Below are 16,586 nucleotides of genomic sequence, written 5' to 3' on the forward strand. Positions count from 1 at the left end.
TGTTAAACTAATTAACTAGTTAAAATTAAAAAGAACAAAAAAAGAAAAAAAAGAAAAAAATTCGGTGGCCCGCGGCGCCCCTCTCTCTCTCCACGATCTCGCTCTCTGTCTGAGAGAGGCGCGCGCGTGCGCGCGCGGCAGTATCGAGGCCGGCCGGCGGCGTTGAGGGCGGGCGAGCGAGGCGGCGCGCGCGCGGTGGGCGAGGGAGGCCGGTGATAGCGGCCGGCGGCGCCGTACGTGGGCGAGAGGGGGCGGCGCGCGTGGGCCGGGGCGGGGCGCGGTGTGCAAACATACGGCGGACGGGGCGGCCAGGGCGCGAGAGGACGATGACAGCGCGGCGGGCGACGGCGGGCGGCGTCGAGGGCGAGGGCGACGGCGGGCGGCGTCGAGGGCGAGGGCGACGGCGGCAGGCCTTCGGCGCGGCAGAGAATCGGAGAAGACGAGAAATGGAGGCGACGGTTCGGGCCCTTGTATTTATAGCCCCCCCCCTTTAGTCGCGGTTGGGGAGGCGACCCGCGACTAAAGGGTAACCTTTAGTCGCGTTGGCCAGACCAACCGCGACTAAAGGGTTTTTGGCGGGTTTTTGCGTTCCCGCGCGCAACGACCTTTAGTCGCGGTTGGCCAGGCCAACCGCGACTAAAGGTATTTTTCAAAATACTTTTTCTTTTTCAAAATCTTAAAAATACAAATAATATATCAAAAAATTCAGAAAAATTAAACTAATTCAATTCAATATGTTAAAAACACAAATATTATATCAAAAAATTCAGAAAAATAAAACTAATTCAATTCAAAATTCTAAAAATACAAATAATATATCAAAAAATTAAGAAAAATAAAACTAATTCAATTCAAAATGTTAAAAATACAAATAATATATCAAAAAATTCAGAAAAATAAAACGAATTCAATTCAAAATTTTATACGCCTAGGCAGGAGTACGACAGCGACGACAGCAGCGACGATGACGGCGGCAACTTAGAAGGCGACGACTACCAGTACAACGGCGGCGGCTATGAAGACTACGAGTATGCATATTATACGCCTAGGCAGGAGTATGACTAAATCACTCTAAATTTCATGTATCATCAGTGGTATCTCGAATCATTCGAAAATGGACACCAAACACATCACGGGTAATATAATTCACATGATCCATTCAACAAAGTTTGGTACAATAAATTATTACACATCATTTCTTCCCTTGTGTCCCTGCTTGCTTACGATTGTGCCGTATCCATGGAGCATCCTCATCATTTAACTTAATGCTTGGGTCGGTGTTCACTTTGAAGGGCGGAATTTCAGCAAACATATTATAATCTTCTGACATGTCTGTCTTGTCCTCCACTCCCACGATGTTTCTTTTCCCTGAAAGAACAATGTGGCGCTTTGGATCATCGCATGATGTACTGATCGTTTTCTTATCTTTCCGTTTCCTCGGTTTGCTACTCATGTCCTTCACATAGAAAACCTGAGCGACATCTTTCGCTAGGACGAATGGTTCGTCAAGGTAACCAAGATTGTTGAAATCCACCATTGTCATTCCGTATTGCTGGTCCACCTTTACCCCACCTCCTGTTAGCTTGAACCATTTGCACCGGAACAAAGGGACCTTAAAGGAGGGTCCATAGTCAAGTTCCCATATCTCCTCTATGTAACCATAATATGTGACCTTTTGCCCATTCTCGGTTGCTGCATCAAAGCGGACACCACTGTTTTGGTTGGTGCTCTTTTTATCTTGGGCGATCGTGTAAAATGTATTCCCATTTATCTCGTACCCTTGGAAAGTCGTTATAGTCGAAGATGGTGTCTTGGCCAACATGTACAGCTGATCTACAACATCATTGTCATTCATTAAATGTTTTCTCAACCAACTGCCGAAAGTCTCCATGTGGGCCTTCCTAATCCAGGATTCAGGCTTCCCCGGGTTGTCCGAGCGTAAAATATTCTTGTGTTTCTCAAAGTACGGAGCCACCAAGCTGGAATTGGTCAGTACAGTGTGGTGTGCTTCAGTCAAAGAATGGCCGTCCATACATATCGTTGATTTCCTTCCGATCGTGCCTTTTCCACTTAGTCTCCCCTCGTGCCGCGATCGAGGAAGACCAATCGGCTTAAGGTCAGGAACAAAGTCAACACAAAACTCAATTACCTCCTCATTTCCATAGCCCTTGGCGATGCTTCCTTCTGGCCTAGCACGGTTACGAACATATTTCTTTAATACTCCCATGAACCTCTCGAAGGGGAACATATTGTGTAGAAATACAGGACCGAGAATGAAAATCTCTTCGACTAGGTGAACCAAGAGGTGCGTCATAATATTGAAGAAGGATGGCGGGAACACCAACTCGAAACTGACAAGACATTGGATCACATCGTTCTGTAACCGTGGTAGAACTTCTGGATTGATTACCTTCTGAGAGATTGCATTGAGGAATGCACATAGCTTCACAATGGCTACTCGAACATTTTCCGGCAGGAGCCCCCTCAAAGCAATCGGAAGCAATTGCGTCATAATCACGTGGCAGTCGTGAGACTTCAGGTTTTGGAAATTTTTCTCTGCCATGTTTATTATTCCCTTTATATTGGACGAGAATCCAGACGGGACCTTCATACTGCTCAGGCATTCAAAAAAGATGACCTTCTCTTCTTTGGTCAGAGCGTAGCTGGCACGACCTTGAAACCATTCCGGATGCCGGTCATCAGGGTCTTTCAAACGTTGCTGGTCCTGCCGTGCTTCCTTTGTATCATTTGTCTTCCCATACACGCCCAAGAAGCTAAGGAGGTTCACGCAAATATTCTTCGTAACGTGCATCACGTCGATTGCAGAGCGGACTTCTAGGACTTTCCAATATTCTAGCTCCCAGAATATAGATTTCTTCTTCCACATGGCTGCGTGCCCGTCAGCTCCCTTCGGAACTGATTGTCCGCCAGGACCCTTTCCAAAGATGACTTTCAAATCCTTGACCATATCAAATACCTCAGCACCAGTGCGTTCCGCAGGCTTCGGCCGGTGATCTGCCTTGCCGTTGTAATGCTTGCCTTTCTTTCTTACTGGATGAATTTTCGGAAGAAATCGACGATGCCCAAGGTACACGTTCTTCTTACAATTTGGCAAATGTACACTTTCAGTCTCATGTAAGCAGTGCGTGCATGCATTGTATCCCTTATTTGACAGTCCCGAAAGGTTACTAAGAGCAGGCCAATCGTTGATGGTTACGAAAAGCAACGCTCGTAGGTCAAATTCCTCTTCTTTGTGCTCATCCCACACACGGACACCAGGTCTGCCCCACAGCTGTAAAAGTTCATCAACTAATGGCCTTAGGTACACATCGATGTCGTTGCCGGGTTGCTTCGGACCTTGGATGAGCACTGGCATCACAATGAACTTCCGCTTCATGCACAACCAAGGAGGAAGGTTGTAGATGCATAGAGTCACGGGCCAGGTGCTATGGCTGGAGCTCTGCTCGCCAAAAGGATTCATGCCATCTGTACTTAGACCAAATCTTATGTTCCTTGCGTCAGCTGCAAAATCTTTGAACTCTCTGTCGATCTTTCTCCATTGCGTTCCATCTGCGGTGTGTCTCAACTCCCCGTCCGACTTACGGTCCTCTTTGTGCCATCGCAACAACTTGGCATGCTCTTTGTTCCTGAACAGACGTTTCAACCGTGGTATTATAGGAGCATACCACATCACCTTGGCGGGAACCCTCTTCCTGGGTTTCTCGCCCTCAACATCGTCACCAGGGTCATCGCCTCTGATCTTATAACGCAATGCAGTGCATACCGGGCATTCATTCAAATTCTCGTATTCACCGCGGTAGAGGATGCAGTCGTTGATGCATGCATGTATCTTCAGAACCTCTAAACCTAGAGGGCAGACAACCTTCTTTGCTTCGTACGTACTGGCGGGCAACTCGTTATTCTTTGGAAACATATTCTTCAACATTTTCAGCAAGTCTTCAAATGCCGAGTCAGCTACACCTGCCTGTGCCTTCCATTTCAGCAAATCCAGTGTGCAGCCCAGCTTTTTCAGACCATCATCGCATCCGGGGTACAACGACTTTCTGTGATCCTCTAACATGCGATCCAAATTCTCCCTCTCCTTTTCAGTTTCGCAGCGTCTCCGTGCATCAGCAATGGTCCGACCAAGATCATCAACGGTCTCATCACGTGCCTCTTCTTCACCTTCACCTTCCCCTTCACCTTCCCCTTCACCTTCAGCATCCTCCATGAAAGTATCACCGAAATGAGCAAGATAGCTTTCATCGATGAAATCATCCCCTTCTTCATCTTCTTCCATTATAACCCCTCTTTCTCCATGCTTGGTCCAACAATTATAGCTTGTCATGAAACCGTGCCGAAGCAGGTGCAGGTGAACTTCTCTTGAGGAAGAATAACCCTTCTGATTCTTACAGTCAACACATGGACAGATAACAAAACCCTTCTGCTTGTTCGCATTAGCCACTACGAGGAAATCTTTCAAACCCGTAGTGAACTCGCGGGAGAGTCGGTTACCGTACATCCATTGCCGATTCATCTGCATTATTATAATATAAAATATATAATTAACCATCATGCATTTGTTAAACTAACTAGCTATAAACAATAGAAATTAAACAATGAACAACACACATGCATATTTTATCAATGACACACATGCATGAAAGGTTCAAGTTGCTAACCGCGATCGAGGAGGAAAAAATAAATGAGGAACCTCAAGTGTGGCTCCAACACTTCATATCATGTTTGTTTCACGCTCTTGGGGCATTTCATCAAACACCTTGTGTGCATAAGAGGAACCAAAAGCAAACCTACACCCCCTTGTGAAGCTTGTGAAGAGAAGTGGCACCAAATGGCTAAGTGAGTGTGCTGAACTGGTATATATAGGGGAGGAGCTTTAGTCGCGGTTGGCCTGGCCAACCGCGACTAAAGGCCTTTGGGCACCTTTAGTCGCGGTTTGCCTGGCCAACCGCGACTAAAGCCCCTCACGTGCATCAGCTGGCCACCGAGCGCCCTGGGCCCAGGCCTTTGGTCGCGGTTCGTCTGCCGAACCGCGACTAAAGACTTCATTAGTCGCGGTTCCTACAGTTTCGCGACTAATGGGGCTGGACGGAAGCCTCTTTTTCTACCAGTGCCAATCCCCGAGTGGATTAGTTCTTCGAGGAGATTGATTCACCCACATCCAAACATGGACCGATGGGGATCCTGACCCAATCCACTTGAACCTTCCTTGCCTTATTCACTAGAAAATCCGGGGTGGATCTATCAAAATGAACATTGGGTTTCGGGCTTCTATATTTCCACAGCTCAGTAATCCCAACTTATTCCAATCCACTGCACATACACGAGCCTCTTGAGCCACAACATAGAATATCCCCAAGGAGATTGGGTGCTAGAGGGGAATCAATCCAATACCCCGCTTTCATGGTTCCCCTAACTACACCGCTTCTCACTTTTGCTAATGCCTTTAAGTCATAAAAATGGGCAACTTAGGATCAAACTATATGTTGGTAAAAGTGCAAAGTCTTTTCTAGTAAAGTGTCGACAAGGTTATTTTGGCCAACAACATAACTGTTAGCACATTTCATATTGAGAAATAAATTTTCAACAATAATTCAGTGACCACATAAGTGTTGGCATAAATTTATCGACTTATGTGGATATGTCGCGATATGACACAGTAATAGTTTATCTGCCATCATACATGGGTTTTACCAATAGATGCTGGAGTAGGTAAACATAGATCATTGTATAGGGCCCAATGGATATGGTAGCTCAAAACAAACATGCCCAAGAGGGAAAGTTCATATCGAGCTACTAATATTACACTACTACATGACGATGCGCTACATCTCTCATCAGACATCTGCCTAATTGGAAAATACTCCAAATATCACATGTAACTTATCTTTCTGCATAGGTAATAGTATTCACACAGAATGATAGGCTAGAGGCTACTTATCTTAGCTTGTTTTTACTTAGTGGAACAATAACAACCAACAAAACAATTCTTGCCATGCAGTATGTTGGGCCTCCAAGTGCTGATGTATGCACAGTAATACGATTTTCCCTTAAAAAGATAGAGAGAGTTTCGCTACATAGATCTACAAACCCTTAGTCTTGTGAGTGGACTAGGCACACCTCATCAGGAAGCACCAAGGAAGCAGTGTTGATGAAGATCGATGACAACTTTTTGCCCCCAACAGGTACTAGGGAAGCGATTTCAATAGGGCTCCACCTTAGGTTGTTATCTAGTGGTAGAACAATCATTCATAAATAGTTTAGGGGATTGCATGTATATATATAGACTTCATAGTTGAACGAGAGCACCCCCCCAGTGTCTAAGTAGAAGGCCTCGCGAGGAGGCCACCCCCCCCCCCCCCCCCCCCCCCCCCCCGAGTTTCAGTGTTTTCCTCTTCCTCCCTTTGCAAGTTACATTCTTCTAGGAAGTTGGGATCCTTTGACTTTTTTGGATCCCAGAATGGTTCGTGTAGTCAGTGACATAAAACATGCAATTCTGGCCTTTTCATGAATTGTTGATAGGTTGGTTTGGAAAATTTATAATTTCTTGCAGAAAATGGTAAGAAGTAACTACAGAAAGTTTGAAAAATATTGATACATTTGGGACATATCAACAAGAAATTTGTGGAACCCATGTGTATGTATGATTAAAACCAATCTAGTTCTTGAACATGATGATAAACTAGTGGCTAGCTTAGCATAGCATATTTTTAAGGACGAAAGGTCCAATCCATATAGGATTTGTCAGGAGGACATACCAAAGAATCTTCTGAAATGACACAATGAGGGTTCAGGTGTGTAGACATAATGAACTAGCATTGTTTAATGAGCCACTCAAAAGAATTAGACTATCCACCGTAGGAGTAACATAGATGATAACATCACACATATTTAGGCAAAATAGATGACATGACAAGTAATTAATGAGGAAAAAGAGGCATGTGGTAACATAGCTAGTTACTCATTCTATAACCATGTGTAACATCACACATATCAAGACAAGATGAGTCTACAACCTAATAAATAAAGTGTTGCATGACACCATACATATGTTACTCTCCACTAGAGAGCTGGTAACATAGACTAGTAACATATGCATGTTACTAGTCGAAGTTACTCCCCACTGTGGGTAGTCTTAGGGTCCCGCCAAATCAACCTGCATCAACATTAAGGTAGTAATTATGTTTCATGTCTATCAATTTAGTCTGAAGTACCATATTTTTACTTTTTTTATATGATGGATTTCACATTAGGACAAGAAAAGAATAGATGCAAAGTAATTGAGCAAATAAATTTTGGGATATACGCGGACGATGGTAATATTTGGATGATGTTTGATCTCTTCATATTATCGGACCGTCAAGCGAGACCTCGTGTCTGGTGGCCGAATGAGCTGGCTCAACACCTATGCCTAGTGGACATGCGAGTTGTCATCGGTGGGCGATAACTATAGCCTGAGGCGGTTCACGAGAGATGACATACTTCACCTGCAAGAAGTTCCACAACGATGTTTTGGCATTTCGTCTCATAGGAGGTTCAAACCAGCAATTACACTCGCTAGAGGGGCGGAAGCACAAAACAAATCAAGTGGGAGCGAAGGAGGCACTGTATGGGCCACTGTATGTAATAAATAATGTTTTTATAAAATCTAAAATGCATTGCCCCCAAATTATATAGGCATATATTTTCCTATCTTTGTTTTTGAAACCAGACGATACCCTGCACTTTGTTGCGGAAATGTTTTTCAAAATATTTCAGTGGAATTTTGTTGTATTGAACAAAAATATCTAAAGTAATAATATGAGAACTAAAATAAAACACATATGATTTATTGTGTCCGCCTATTGTATAATTGCAAATATTTATTAAATATAGCATACTACGATAAAAAATCCCATGCATGTTCTTTTTGGTCGGGAATCCCATACATGTTTACATGTTGATGTAAGCCTTTACCTATGCATTGTTGCATGTTGAGGCGGACTAGGTAAAAGGGTACTTTCGGTTGAGGACGTGGAGTTTCTTAGCTTGGATGAACAGTAAAATATAAAAAATTATTGATTTGTCTTTTTACAAAAAATCTGAATTTTTTTAGCAACAAACATTGATAAAAGTTTTCAACGCTTGCAAAATTTCATCGTGAAATGACATTTGTAGAAGCCGTGGCTAAAAAAATAAAATCAATGCTCCAAAAACGGCATTTCCAACGACACGATGAATGCAAGCGTCTAAAACTTTTTGTCAATGTCTGTCATTAAAAAAGTTTCAGATTTTTTTGAATATTTTATGATTTTACTGTTCATTCAAGCTGATTTGAGCTCGGGACTAGAAGGGTACTTTCGGTTGAAGTGGACATATTCCTATATGGATGCTGTGTGTTGAGGTGACATGTTTTCATGTTTAGAGATAAGAAATAGTAGTGTGGGTGCTCATTACTTGGATATGGAAGCTTTCTAATCTCTTTATGTTTTTGTAGTTAGACCATCACACATCTATTATTAAAACGTAGATTGGTCAGTTTACCTTCAATATGCCTACCTTACATCATCAGAACATTCATAATAGTATATAGATTCATTACAGAAATTGTTTCGATGCCATAACTTTAAACCATAGTGGGCCCGTACGTCCCGGCTCTCGCGTTGCACGTAATTAATCTTCGTCGTCCTCAGCCCCTGCAGGCTGCAGGCTGCAGCACTCGTCCATAAGTTGCGGTCCGCCGCTACCTTCCAAAAGCTATCTGCAGCGCTCCGGCCACAAGCTGAAGAAGGACGTACGTTCTTGTCCCGCGCGCGGCTCGATCAGCTTGGCATGTCGAAGCCGCTGCGCGGGCCCAGGAAGCGGGCGAGGAGAGGCCTGTGGTCGCCGGAGGAGGACGCTAAGCTGAGGAACTACATTGCCAAGTACGGCCACGGCTGCTGGAGTTATCTCCCAAGGCTAGCAGGTACCACGTCCTAATTTCATTCCTGCAAATATGATCGTATGGTGTGTTGTGTGTCAAGGAAGTTAACCTTTCCGAACGAATCGCTAGCTAATTTGCTGTGATTTTCCATAAACAATTCTTGCGTCGTCGTTGCAACAGGCATCAAAAGGTGTGGAAAGAGCTGCAGGCTGAGATGGTTGAACTACCTGAGGCCGGACCTGAAGCGGGGCGCTCTCTCTCAGGACGAGGAGGATGCCATCATTCGACTCCACTCCATCTTAGGCAACAGGTACGTGATGGACTGCTAGCTAGCTTGCTCATCATCATTGCTCCTTGAATTCGATCAAAAAATTTAATTCCTCTGACGAGCCTCGTCAGAGGTCACTGAGAGCACTAGGCTAGTAGCTAGGGCGTCAGCTAGCTCCTAGTAGCAATTCAGTGGGGAATTGCCCGTTTCACACTTCCACCGCTCCTTGTCGATGGGGAATTCATGGCATGCATGGGATGCGCAGGTGGTCTCAGATCGCGGCGCGGCTGCCAGGGCGGACGGACACCGAGGTCAAGAACTTCTGGCACTCCTTCATCAAGAAGAAGCTCCGCCGGCGTGGCATCGACCCGGTTACACACAAGCCTGTGATCGCCGAGCAGCTCATCTTGCCATCCGTGGACCGGCATATGGCTCACGTTCACCCGGCCGTGACGGCACAAAGCTGCATGTCCATCGGGAGCTCGAGACGCAGGGCGGTGTTCAGTGAAGGTGAAGCGGGTGAAGCACAGGCCCAGCACATCCTGCCATCGGCGGTTCCTCCGGCGGTGACGGCAGGTAGCAATGCGCGCCGCGGGCATGAGGGCGCGCACGCTGCGATGGTGCTCGGTGCCGATGCGGCCCTGGCGCAACCGGGCTTCACTGGCTACCTGGACGCGAACGCCTCTGGTGGCGGGCAGCCGGCGGTTTTCCCACCCTGGAGCCGCCGGATTTCACTGGCTACCTGGACGCGAACGCTTCCGGTTCCATGCAGCCGGCGGCTATCCCGGTGGCGTCGATGGCTGGCCCAAACCCCTCGGGCACCAGCGCCTGCGCTGCCGCCTTCGCTGGCGAGCAGTGGAGCAACCGCACAAACAACGGCAGTCAGTTCGAGCTGAAACAGAGAGGCACCGCCTGGGCCACTGACCAACTCCGGTGGCCAATTGGGGGCGGCTTTGACGCTGTCCGAGCGGCGCTGGACGACCTCGAGTGGCTCGACGACTTCATGTTGGATGTATAACAGCTGATGCCTATGCATGCATGCTTGAACTGATGAACCAACCTCGTCAACAGCAGTGTATCCATTACCGCATGCATGTGCGGTGTGCGCGCGTATAGCTATTGGTTGGTGTAGTCATATATGTGTGTTACAGCATAAATCGTATATATAATAAATTAACAATTGTAAAGTGCATTTGATGATTATTTGCAATAACGATGTGTGTTCAAACCTTAGTTCTTTTTTGTTGTTGAAAAATATATATTGCCCACTTACCATATTGTGTGTGTTAGTATTGATGATCCGCAAATGCGCATCGGAAGCACTCAGATGTCAGACTGAGAGTTTTTCAAAGCAAATGAACTCAAGGGGCACAAATGGGAGTGAGAAATTGTATTATGTCTATGTTAGATGTATATACACTTCTTACCGCCATAGACTTATTTCACATATTGGGGCGGACTTAATTGACATTGAGCGTAAAATTACTACAGTACTAGGAGGCGTTGTATAACTACCATACAAATGGTCGTATTTACCTACGGGTTTCCTAGAGTCTTCTAGAACTCACATTTAGTCGTGTTATCTAGGTAGGGACTTGGAAGTGATATGGAAGGTTTTTGCAGATACTCGGATTCAAACAGACCTAGGACATCTTCTATTAATCAGCTATTATTTGGCATTCATATTCGAGAGAGGGGTTCAAAAAAACTTCCTGGTAAAGACAAGGTGACTATACAACAAAGGACCTGGAAACCCTAGATAAGACCAAGTCCCAAAGTTAGAGCACACACACAACAGCTTCTTAAGCACAACAGCTCAAGTTGCACTCAAACGCTAGCGGACAGGCACCGCTAGGGAGTTCATGCTCGACATATTGCTAGGATTAGACCTAAGACAGTCCCTATTTACACTTGTAACTCTTCTCCAGATCAGTATGATCTAGTAGGAAATTGAGATTTTACCTGATTCATGCCCAAATCTAGGTGAACATCATATCTCAATTTGCATGATGGGTAGCTGCTTCACCCGACACCCCATGACCCCAACTCATAGTTTCTTCATGACAAGCACGCAGTTTGTGTTCGCGTCATGCCATTATTTTTGTAGTGTGAGCGATGACTTATTGCCCGAAGCATGTAAGTGGGTAAGTACCACCAAATAACAGTTTCTCACACGCCTGGTGTTTGTGTCCATGGATCACCTGTTCTATATAGTAGTGTGAGTAGATGACCAATTTGTTTGTAAATTCAAAATACCTAACATGACATCATCCAAAATATTACTGATTTGGTTGATTATGTATTTACTACATCTAAAATATTATGGTTTTATTGTGTTTTCACATGTGTGTTAATATTTTTAAGTTTTAAATACTAAAACTTTGTTGGCTATATCTAGCAATAGCTGCCATAGCACGCCATACCTCGGGCCTCACCGCAAGGCTTTGAAAAGCATGATTTGGAAACCATTGCAGCGAGACATCATTATACACTGCTGGAGATGGAGAAAAAGAAAGTAGTTAGACATAAAGGACAACATAGAAGTTAGTGGTTTAGGGTTGGCCAAATGTTGATTGGCTTCTAAAAAATGTTGCTTGGCTTATCTTTTGTGAAGTTGTTGTACCATATCCTCATGAGGGGTGAAGAAGTGGTGGATCCATGATACTTTTCATTGCCTACACAAGCCATAAGAAAAGTACCTACCTAGATAGAATAATATGTGCTTTGACTCATGACAAGATTTCCTTTTATTAGATACTAGGTCTTACAATATGTACTATGTCTTACTCCCCTCGTTTCAAAATGTAGTGCATATTTGTTTTATTAAGCCAAACATGTCTATGTTTGACTAATTTTAAGAAAAAAGTTATTGACATCATGAAGTACAATTTTATATTATATTTATTTAGTATGATAGTTTATTCTAGCAATTTGATCAAACATAGACAGGTTTGACTCTTAGAAAACAAAATATGCACTACATTCTGGAGCGGAGGGAGTATCAATTTTTTTTTCTGTAGTACATGTCAGAAATTCATTACTCCTAAGCATGCGCTCACGAGGTCCAAACTAAATTCTAAAATTTCAAAGCTTGCACAGGGTTTAGTATTACACTACTGATTGGGTAAGGAAGTGTGAGACAAACTTATAAGGTGAACATCCTACCATGTTATAATACTAGAAATGCATGGAGTCTTGTGCAAGAGATATAATGTGAATAGCCGAGTACGTAAGTATTCAATTGTTCAGATGAATGTCCACGCATGACTTACGACTTTAGAAAATAAATTCCATAGTTTTTTGTTTTGTGAAATCATGCATTAATCCACATTTCTTAATTCCATTGAATGTGATCAATGAACTGGTTTGATGGTTAATTTGGTGATTAATTTTACAGGATAGAACCAAAACTGATTGATTGTGTGGTCGTTACTTGTGTTAATTGGGTATTCGAATCACTTCAAAAAGTATGGCTTTCCAAATGGCCGTTAGTACTTAGTAGTAGTAAGGGCTCAAACTATATATGAGCTTGGACCATCCAAGCACAGACCGAATAACGTAGAGTCATCCTTATTCCTACTACAAAACTGTGGTTGCTCTTTGCAGTATGCCATGTAAACTTTTATCAATTCTCCCTCTTGGATGGAGCAATAAGGTTTCTAGGAAGTACCACTGCACAACCACTTGTTGCACTCCCCACCTCTGTTTCTTTGTATTGCTCTGCCCCGAGCAGCCGCGCCTGGATCTTGTTAGAGATACGACAGGAAAATCAACACAATGAAGAACGGAAATAATCAGGGGACACAAGATTTAACGTGGAAAACCCATCCAACAAGAAGGGGAAAAGACCACGGGCTCCAGCCAGCTAAACTTCACTATATCGGGGAAGGTTACAAACGTCGGGGATTTACAACTGATCAACTTATCCCGTACGGCGGCTTACAAGAGGTATATATAACATAGGTGACCTATGTCAATACTGATCCGCTTCGGCCCAAGCCTACCGGCGACGGGCCTCGCTCCGGTCGCTCGTCTGAAGTTAGCTTTTCTCTTTATACTTGATTTTGGAGCATAACATAACAGATCCTAACCCTACACCGACCCTGAACTGCTAATGTCATTCACTGCATGAATGAAAGTCCTTATAAGTTGGTGATGACTTGCCTTGGATATTCAGAAGGCAAAACATTGCACCGCAAGTGTGCTCAGTTCAACTGCCAATCGGTGTTAGGTTGTACTGCTTTGTTCAGATTATTACTGGTATTGGTAATTAAGCCTCCTGTTATTTGCTCTCAGTAATTCATTAAAGTTCTAGACAGTCAAATTTCTTATAAGTTTTACCAACTTAATGGGAATATATCAACATCTAGAATACCAATTTATTTGTATTAAAACCATTACTAAAAAGTATATTTTCGTACTATGCATATTTGATGATGTAAATGTTGCAATATTTTTTTATAAACTTGGTCAAACTTACACACGGCACGCGCACACGCACAAATAACCAGGTAGCAAACGAATCAGAAAAGTTAGATACCCCTCCATCATAATAATTTGATGTGCCTGGATGAGCCAAGACAGTAGGACACTGACATTGCAAGCAGGCTAGACAATTAACTTGGCGAGGGACCAATCCATTGAAGTGCATACATACACTGCCACTGGTGCGCCATAAAGGATGCCGTCTGAAGCATGCGACGAAATCCGCAGGGACTTTTTATGCGGACTTGGGTAGCAGGTACCGTGGGATAGACAGGTAAATCTTGTGAATTAAGCCTGGCTACACACACTTAATTAACTCGGTCCAGGACAGCTCATGGAGGAGTGACCACCGATTCAAGCATAGATTCAGGAATCATGGCTGAATCTATATGTAGTACGTGTTTGCAGAAGCACCTGCAGGTCTCGGTTTCAACGTCTGCCTTTATATATCATGATGGTAACGTTGGTCCCGACATCAGCAATCGTTCCTGTCAATTTGGTTGTGCCATACGTCTAGGTGCAACTTTTGTCAGGCAGCTGGCTAACCACCACATGTTCAGCAGATAAACTGAATTTAGAACGTGGATGGCATATTCTGTATAAGGGTACCTCCAATGCAAATCCTAAAACGGACACCACAAATGTCCGCGGACCAGTCCGAACGTGCTCTGCGGACATGATGCAGGAGAGAGCCTTCCAGCACCTATTCACAAATAATCCCCATTTATACAGTTGGGAGGAGACAAAGAAGAGGAAGAACATGCATGTGGTTGGTTTTGGTTGGATATGTGTGTGGTGTGCGGTTGCTTTTTGTTGGTCAAGTAGATGTTTGGACTCCCGCAAAGCCCTTTGTTTACTTCCGGTTTGTGGGAAAACGGGCATGCGGACTGATCCGCGGTCATATTGAGGTCCCCTTAGATGACAAAAGTTGACAAATGATCCGGACATCACAATCGAGACATACACAAAAGTTTTGAGGGTATTCTTTGGAGATGCCCTAACATATACATATATGGAGAAGGACAGAGAGAAACTAAATCCAAGCAAGAAGTGGTAAGAAATGGGCATACTTTTATTTTAATAGTAATAACATTCTATAACCTACTCTCTTCAACAGTACTAAAGTACATGTCACATTGGATTACCTTGCACTTCTAAGATTTCTTTCTAAATATGCATAGGAGACTAAAATGCCGATTAAATTAACAAAGTAAGCAATATAATAATAAAATATACACAATGAATTAGCAAATAGGATAGGTGTGTTTTGGTTGTATCACTATCCTCTCGGATTGCTACTTTTCACCTGCCTCAGATAGACTATTTCTGTACTAGTGCTCTCTCCACCCAATTCACTCTTTTATCTGTTTTGCTAACGGACCCACACGTCATTCTGTCTTCGTGTCTCTGTATCTATGCCACATTGTTCTTGTTCTCCCTCTCGTCCATGTCCTCTAGTAAAAGTAATGGTTGGTACGATTTTGTTGGGGGTGATTGCATCTCATTGTGCATTAGGGTTATAGCTATAGTAGCTGGTGAAAAATGGATGTCACCATAAATACGGATATGGTTATTCAGCCTTGGGTGACTGATACATGAGCCTCTCTGTCGTGCTCAATGAATACGCTGACAAGCATGTGGAATAACTCGGAGTGAAACCATGCCATATATTCCCTCCATTCGAACATAATTAATGTTCTACATTTGTCCTAACTCAAATTTTATTATATTTGGGAAAATTTATATAAAAATATATCAACATCCACAACACCAATTTGCTTCATTATATTCATTATGACATATATTTATTAATTTATTTGAAAGGGGGTACCCAGCCATTGCTTCACATAGAACGATCCTAAAACTTTACTTATTTTGAAATGGAGCTAGTAATTCTCTAGCAAGTTGCACAATAATGCGTGGAGGACCAATTAATTGAGCATATACACCATGTGAGTGTCATAAACATGAAAGAAAGTAGCTAGCTAGTGTGTGTCAAATTGAACCTCCTGTACAAGTGAAGTTTACGTGTGTGATTGACTAATATCGACTCGTCGAATCCGGGAACACATGTTCAAAGTGGCTAATTGATTTGTCGCGACAGTGAGTTGTATCACTTATCGTAGATTAATACTCCACTTGCTGACATTAAAAGTGAAAGGTCTTAGAGGCTGTTTGGTTCTTAGCCACACCTTGCCACACTTTGCCACACCTTATCTTAGGCAAGTTTGACCAAGTCAGGTAGGTGTTTGATTCTAGTCACACCTAAGGCAAGAATTTATTTGTAAGCAATGAACCCCACATGTCATAGAAATAAAAAGTGTTGCAAGATTCTCTTAGGCAAGCCAAAGAATGGCTAACAATTTGAACAACTCAAATAAGACAAGTGTGGCGAGTGTTGCAAAAATTATATGACAATATATGGCAAAGATAGTCATAATCCAAACAACCCCTTAGTTTATATCGAGCTAGCAGCTAGCTAGGCCAAATATCATGTCACGAACCTGATCAACGCGGTGACACGCGCACTGCATGCGATCTCGTCGGTCCTTTTACAACCGACACAAATGGAGCCATCCATGGACCAAACTAATCCACCAGCAAACTAATTTGTGCACTACGTATCAACTACCGAAAACAACCCATTTGTCTTGGTTCATAAGGCCCATTTGTCCCGGTTCCCGAACCGGGACTAAATGGTCGGTACTAAAGCCCAATACTTTTAGTCTTGGTTCGCCCACGAACCGAGACAGATGGGGCTCCACATGGCCACTGCGGCTTGCCCAGGCAGGAGGGCCTTTTGTCTCGATTGGTAGCACCAACCGGGACCAAAAGACATCCACGCGTCGGCAGTTCAGGGGTTGGTTTTTTTTGAGGGGGGGGGTTGGGGTTTTTGTAGGGCTAATTTAG

The 16,586-nt window shown here is 43.7% G+C and overlaps 1 protein-coding gene across 1 annotated transcript; it reads left to right on the plus strand.

Moving 5' to 3' along the window:
* The first annotated feature begins 8,777 nt into the window (after positions 1-8,777).
* Positions 8,778-10,225, plus strand: LOC123089512 (transcription repressor MYB4-like). Its single transcript, XM_044511174.1, has 3 exons — positions 8,778-8,965; positions 9,104-9,233; positions 9,457-10,225. The coding sequence occupies exons 1-3, from the start codon at positions 8,833-8,835 to the stop codon at positions 10,085-10,087; spliced, it is 894 nt and encodes a 297-aa protein (XP_044367109.1). The 5' UTR covers positions 8,778-8,832; the 3' UTR covers positions 10,088-10,225.
* Positions 10,226-16,586: the final 6,361 nt, after the last annotated feature.

This window comes from Triticum aestivum, chromosome 4B (genome assembly GCF_018294505.1).
Source record: "Triticum aestivum cultivar Chinese Spring chromosome 4B, IWGSC CS RefSeq v2.1, whole genome shotgun sequence".
Lineage (NCBI taxonomy): Eukaryota > Viridiplantae > Streptophyta > Magnoliopsida > Poales > Poaceae > Triticum > Triticum aestivum.

Bases quoted from the DNA above. Each gene is read 5' to 3' on its own strand.
- LOC123089512 (XM_044511174.1), top strand. From the start codon at position 8,833: ATGTCGAAGCCGCTGCGCGGGCCCAGGAAGCGGGCGAGGAGAGGCCTG. The intron at 8,966-9,103 runs GTACCACGTCCT...TCGTTGCAACAG, and splicing joins TTATCTCCCAAGGCTAGCAG to GCATCAAAAGGTGTGGAAAG. The intron at 9,234-9,456 runs GTACGTGATGGA...TGGGATGCGCAG, and splicing joins CACTCCATCTTAGGCAACAG to GTGGTCTCAGATCGCGGCGC.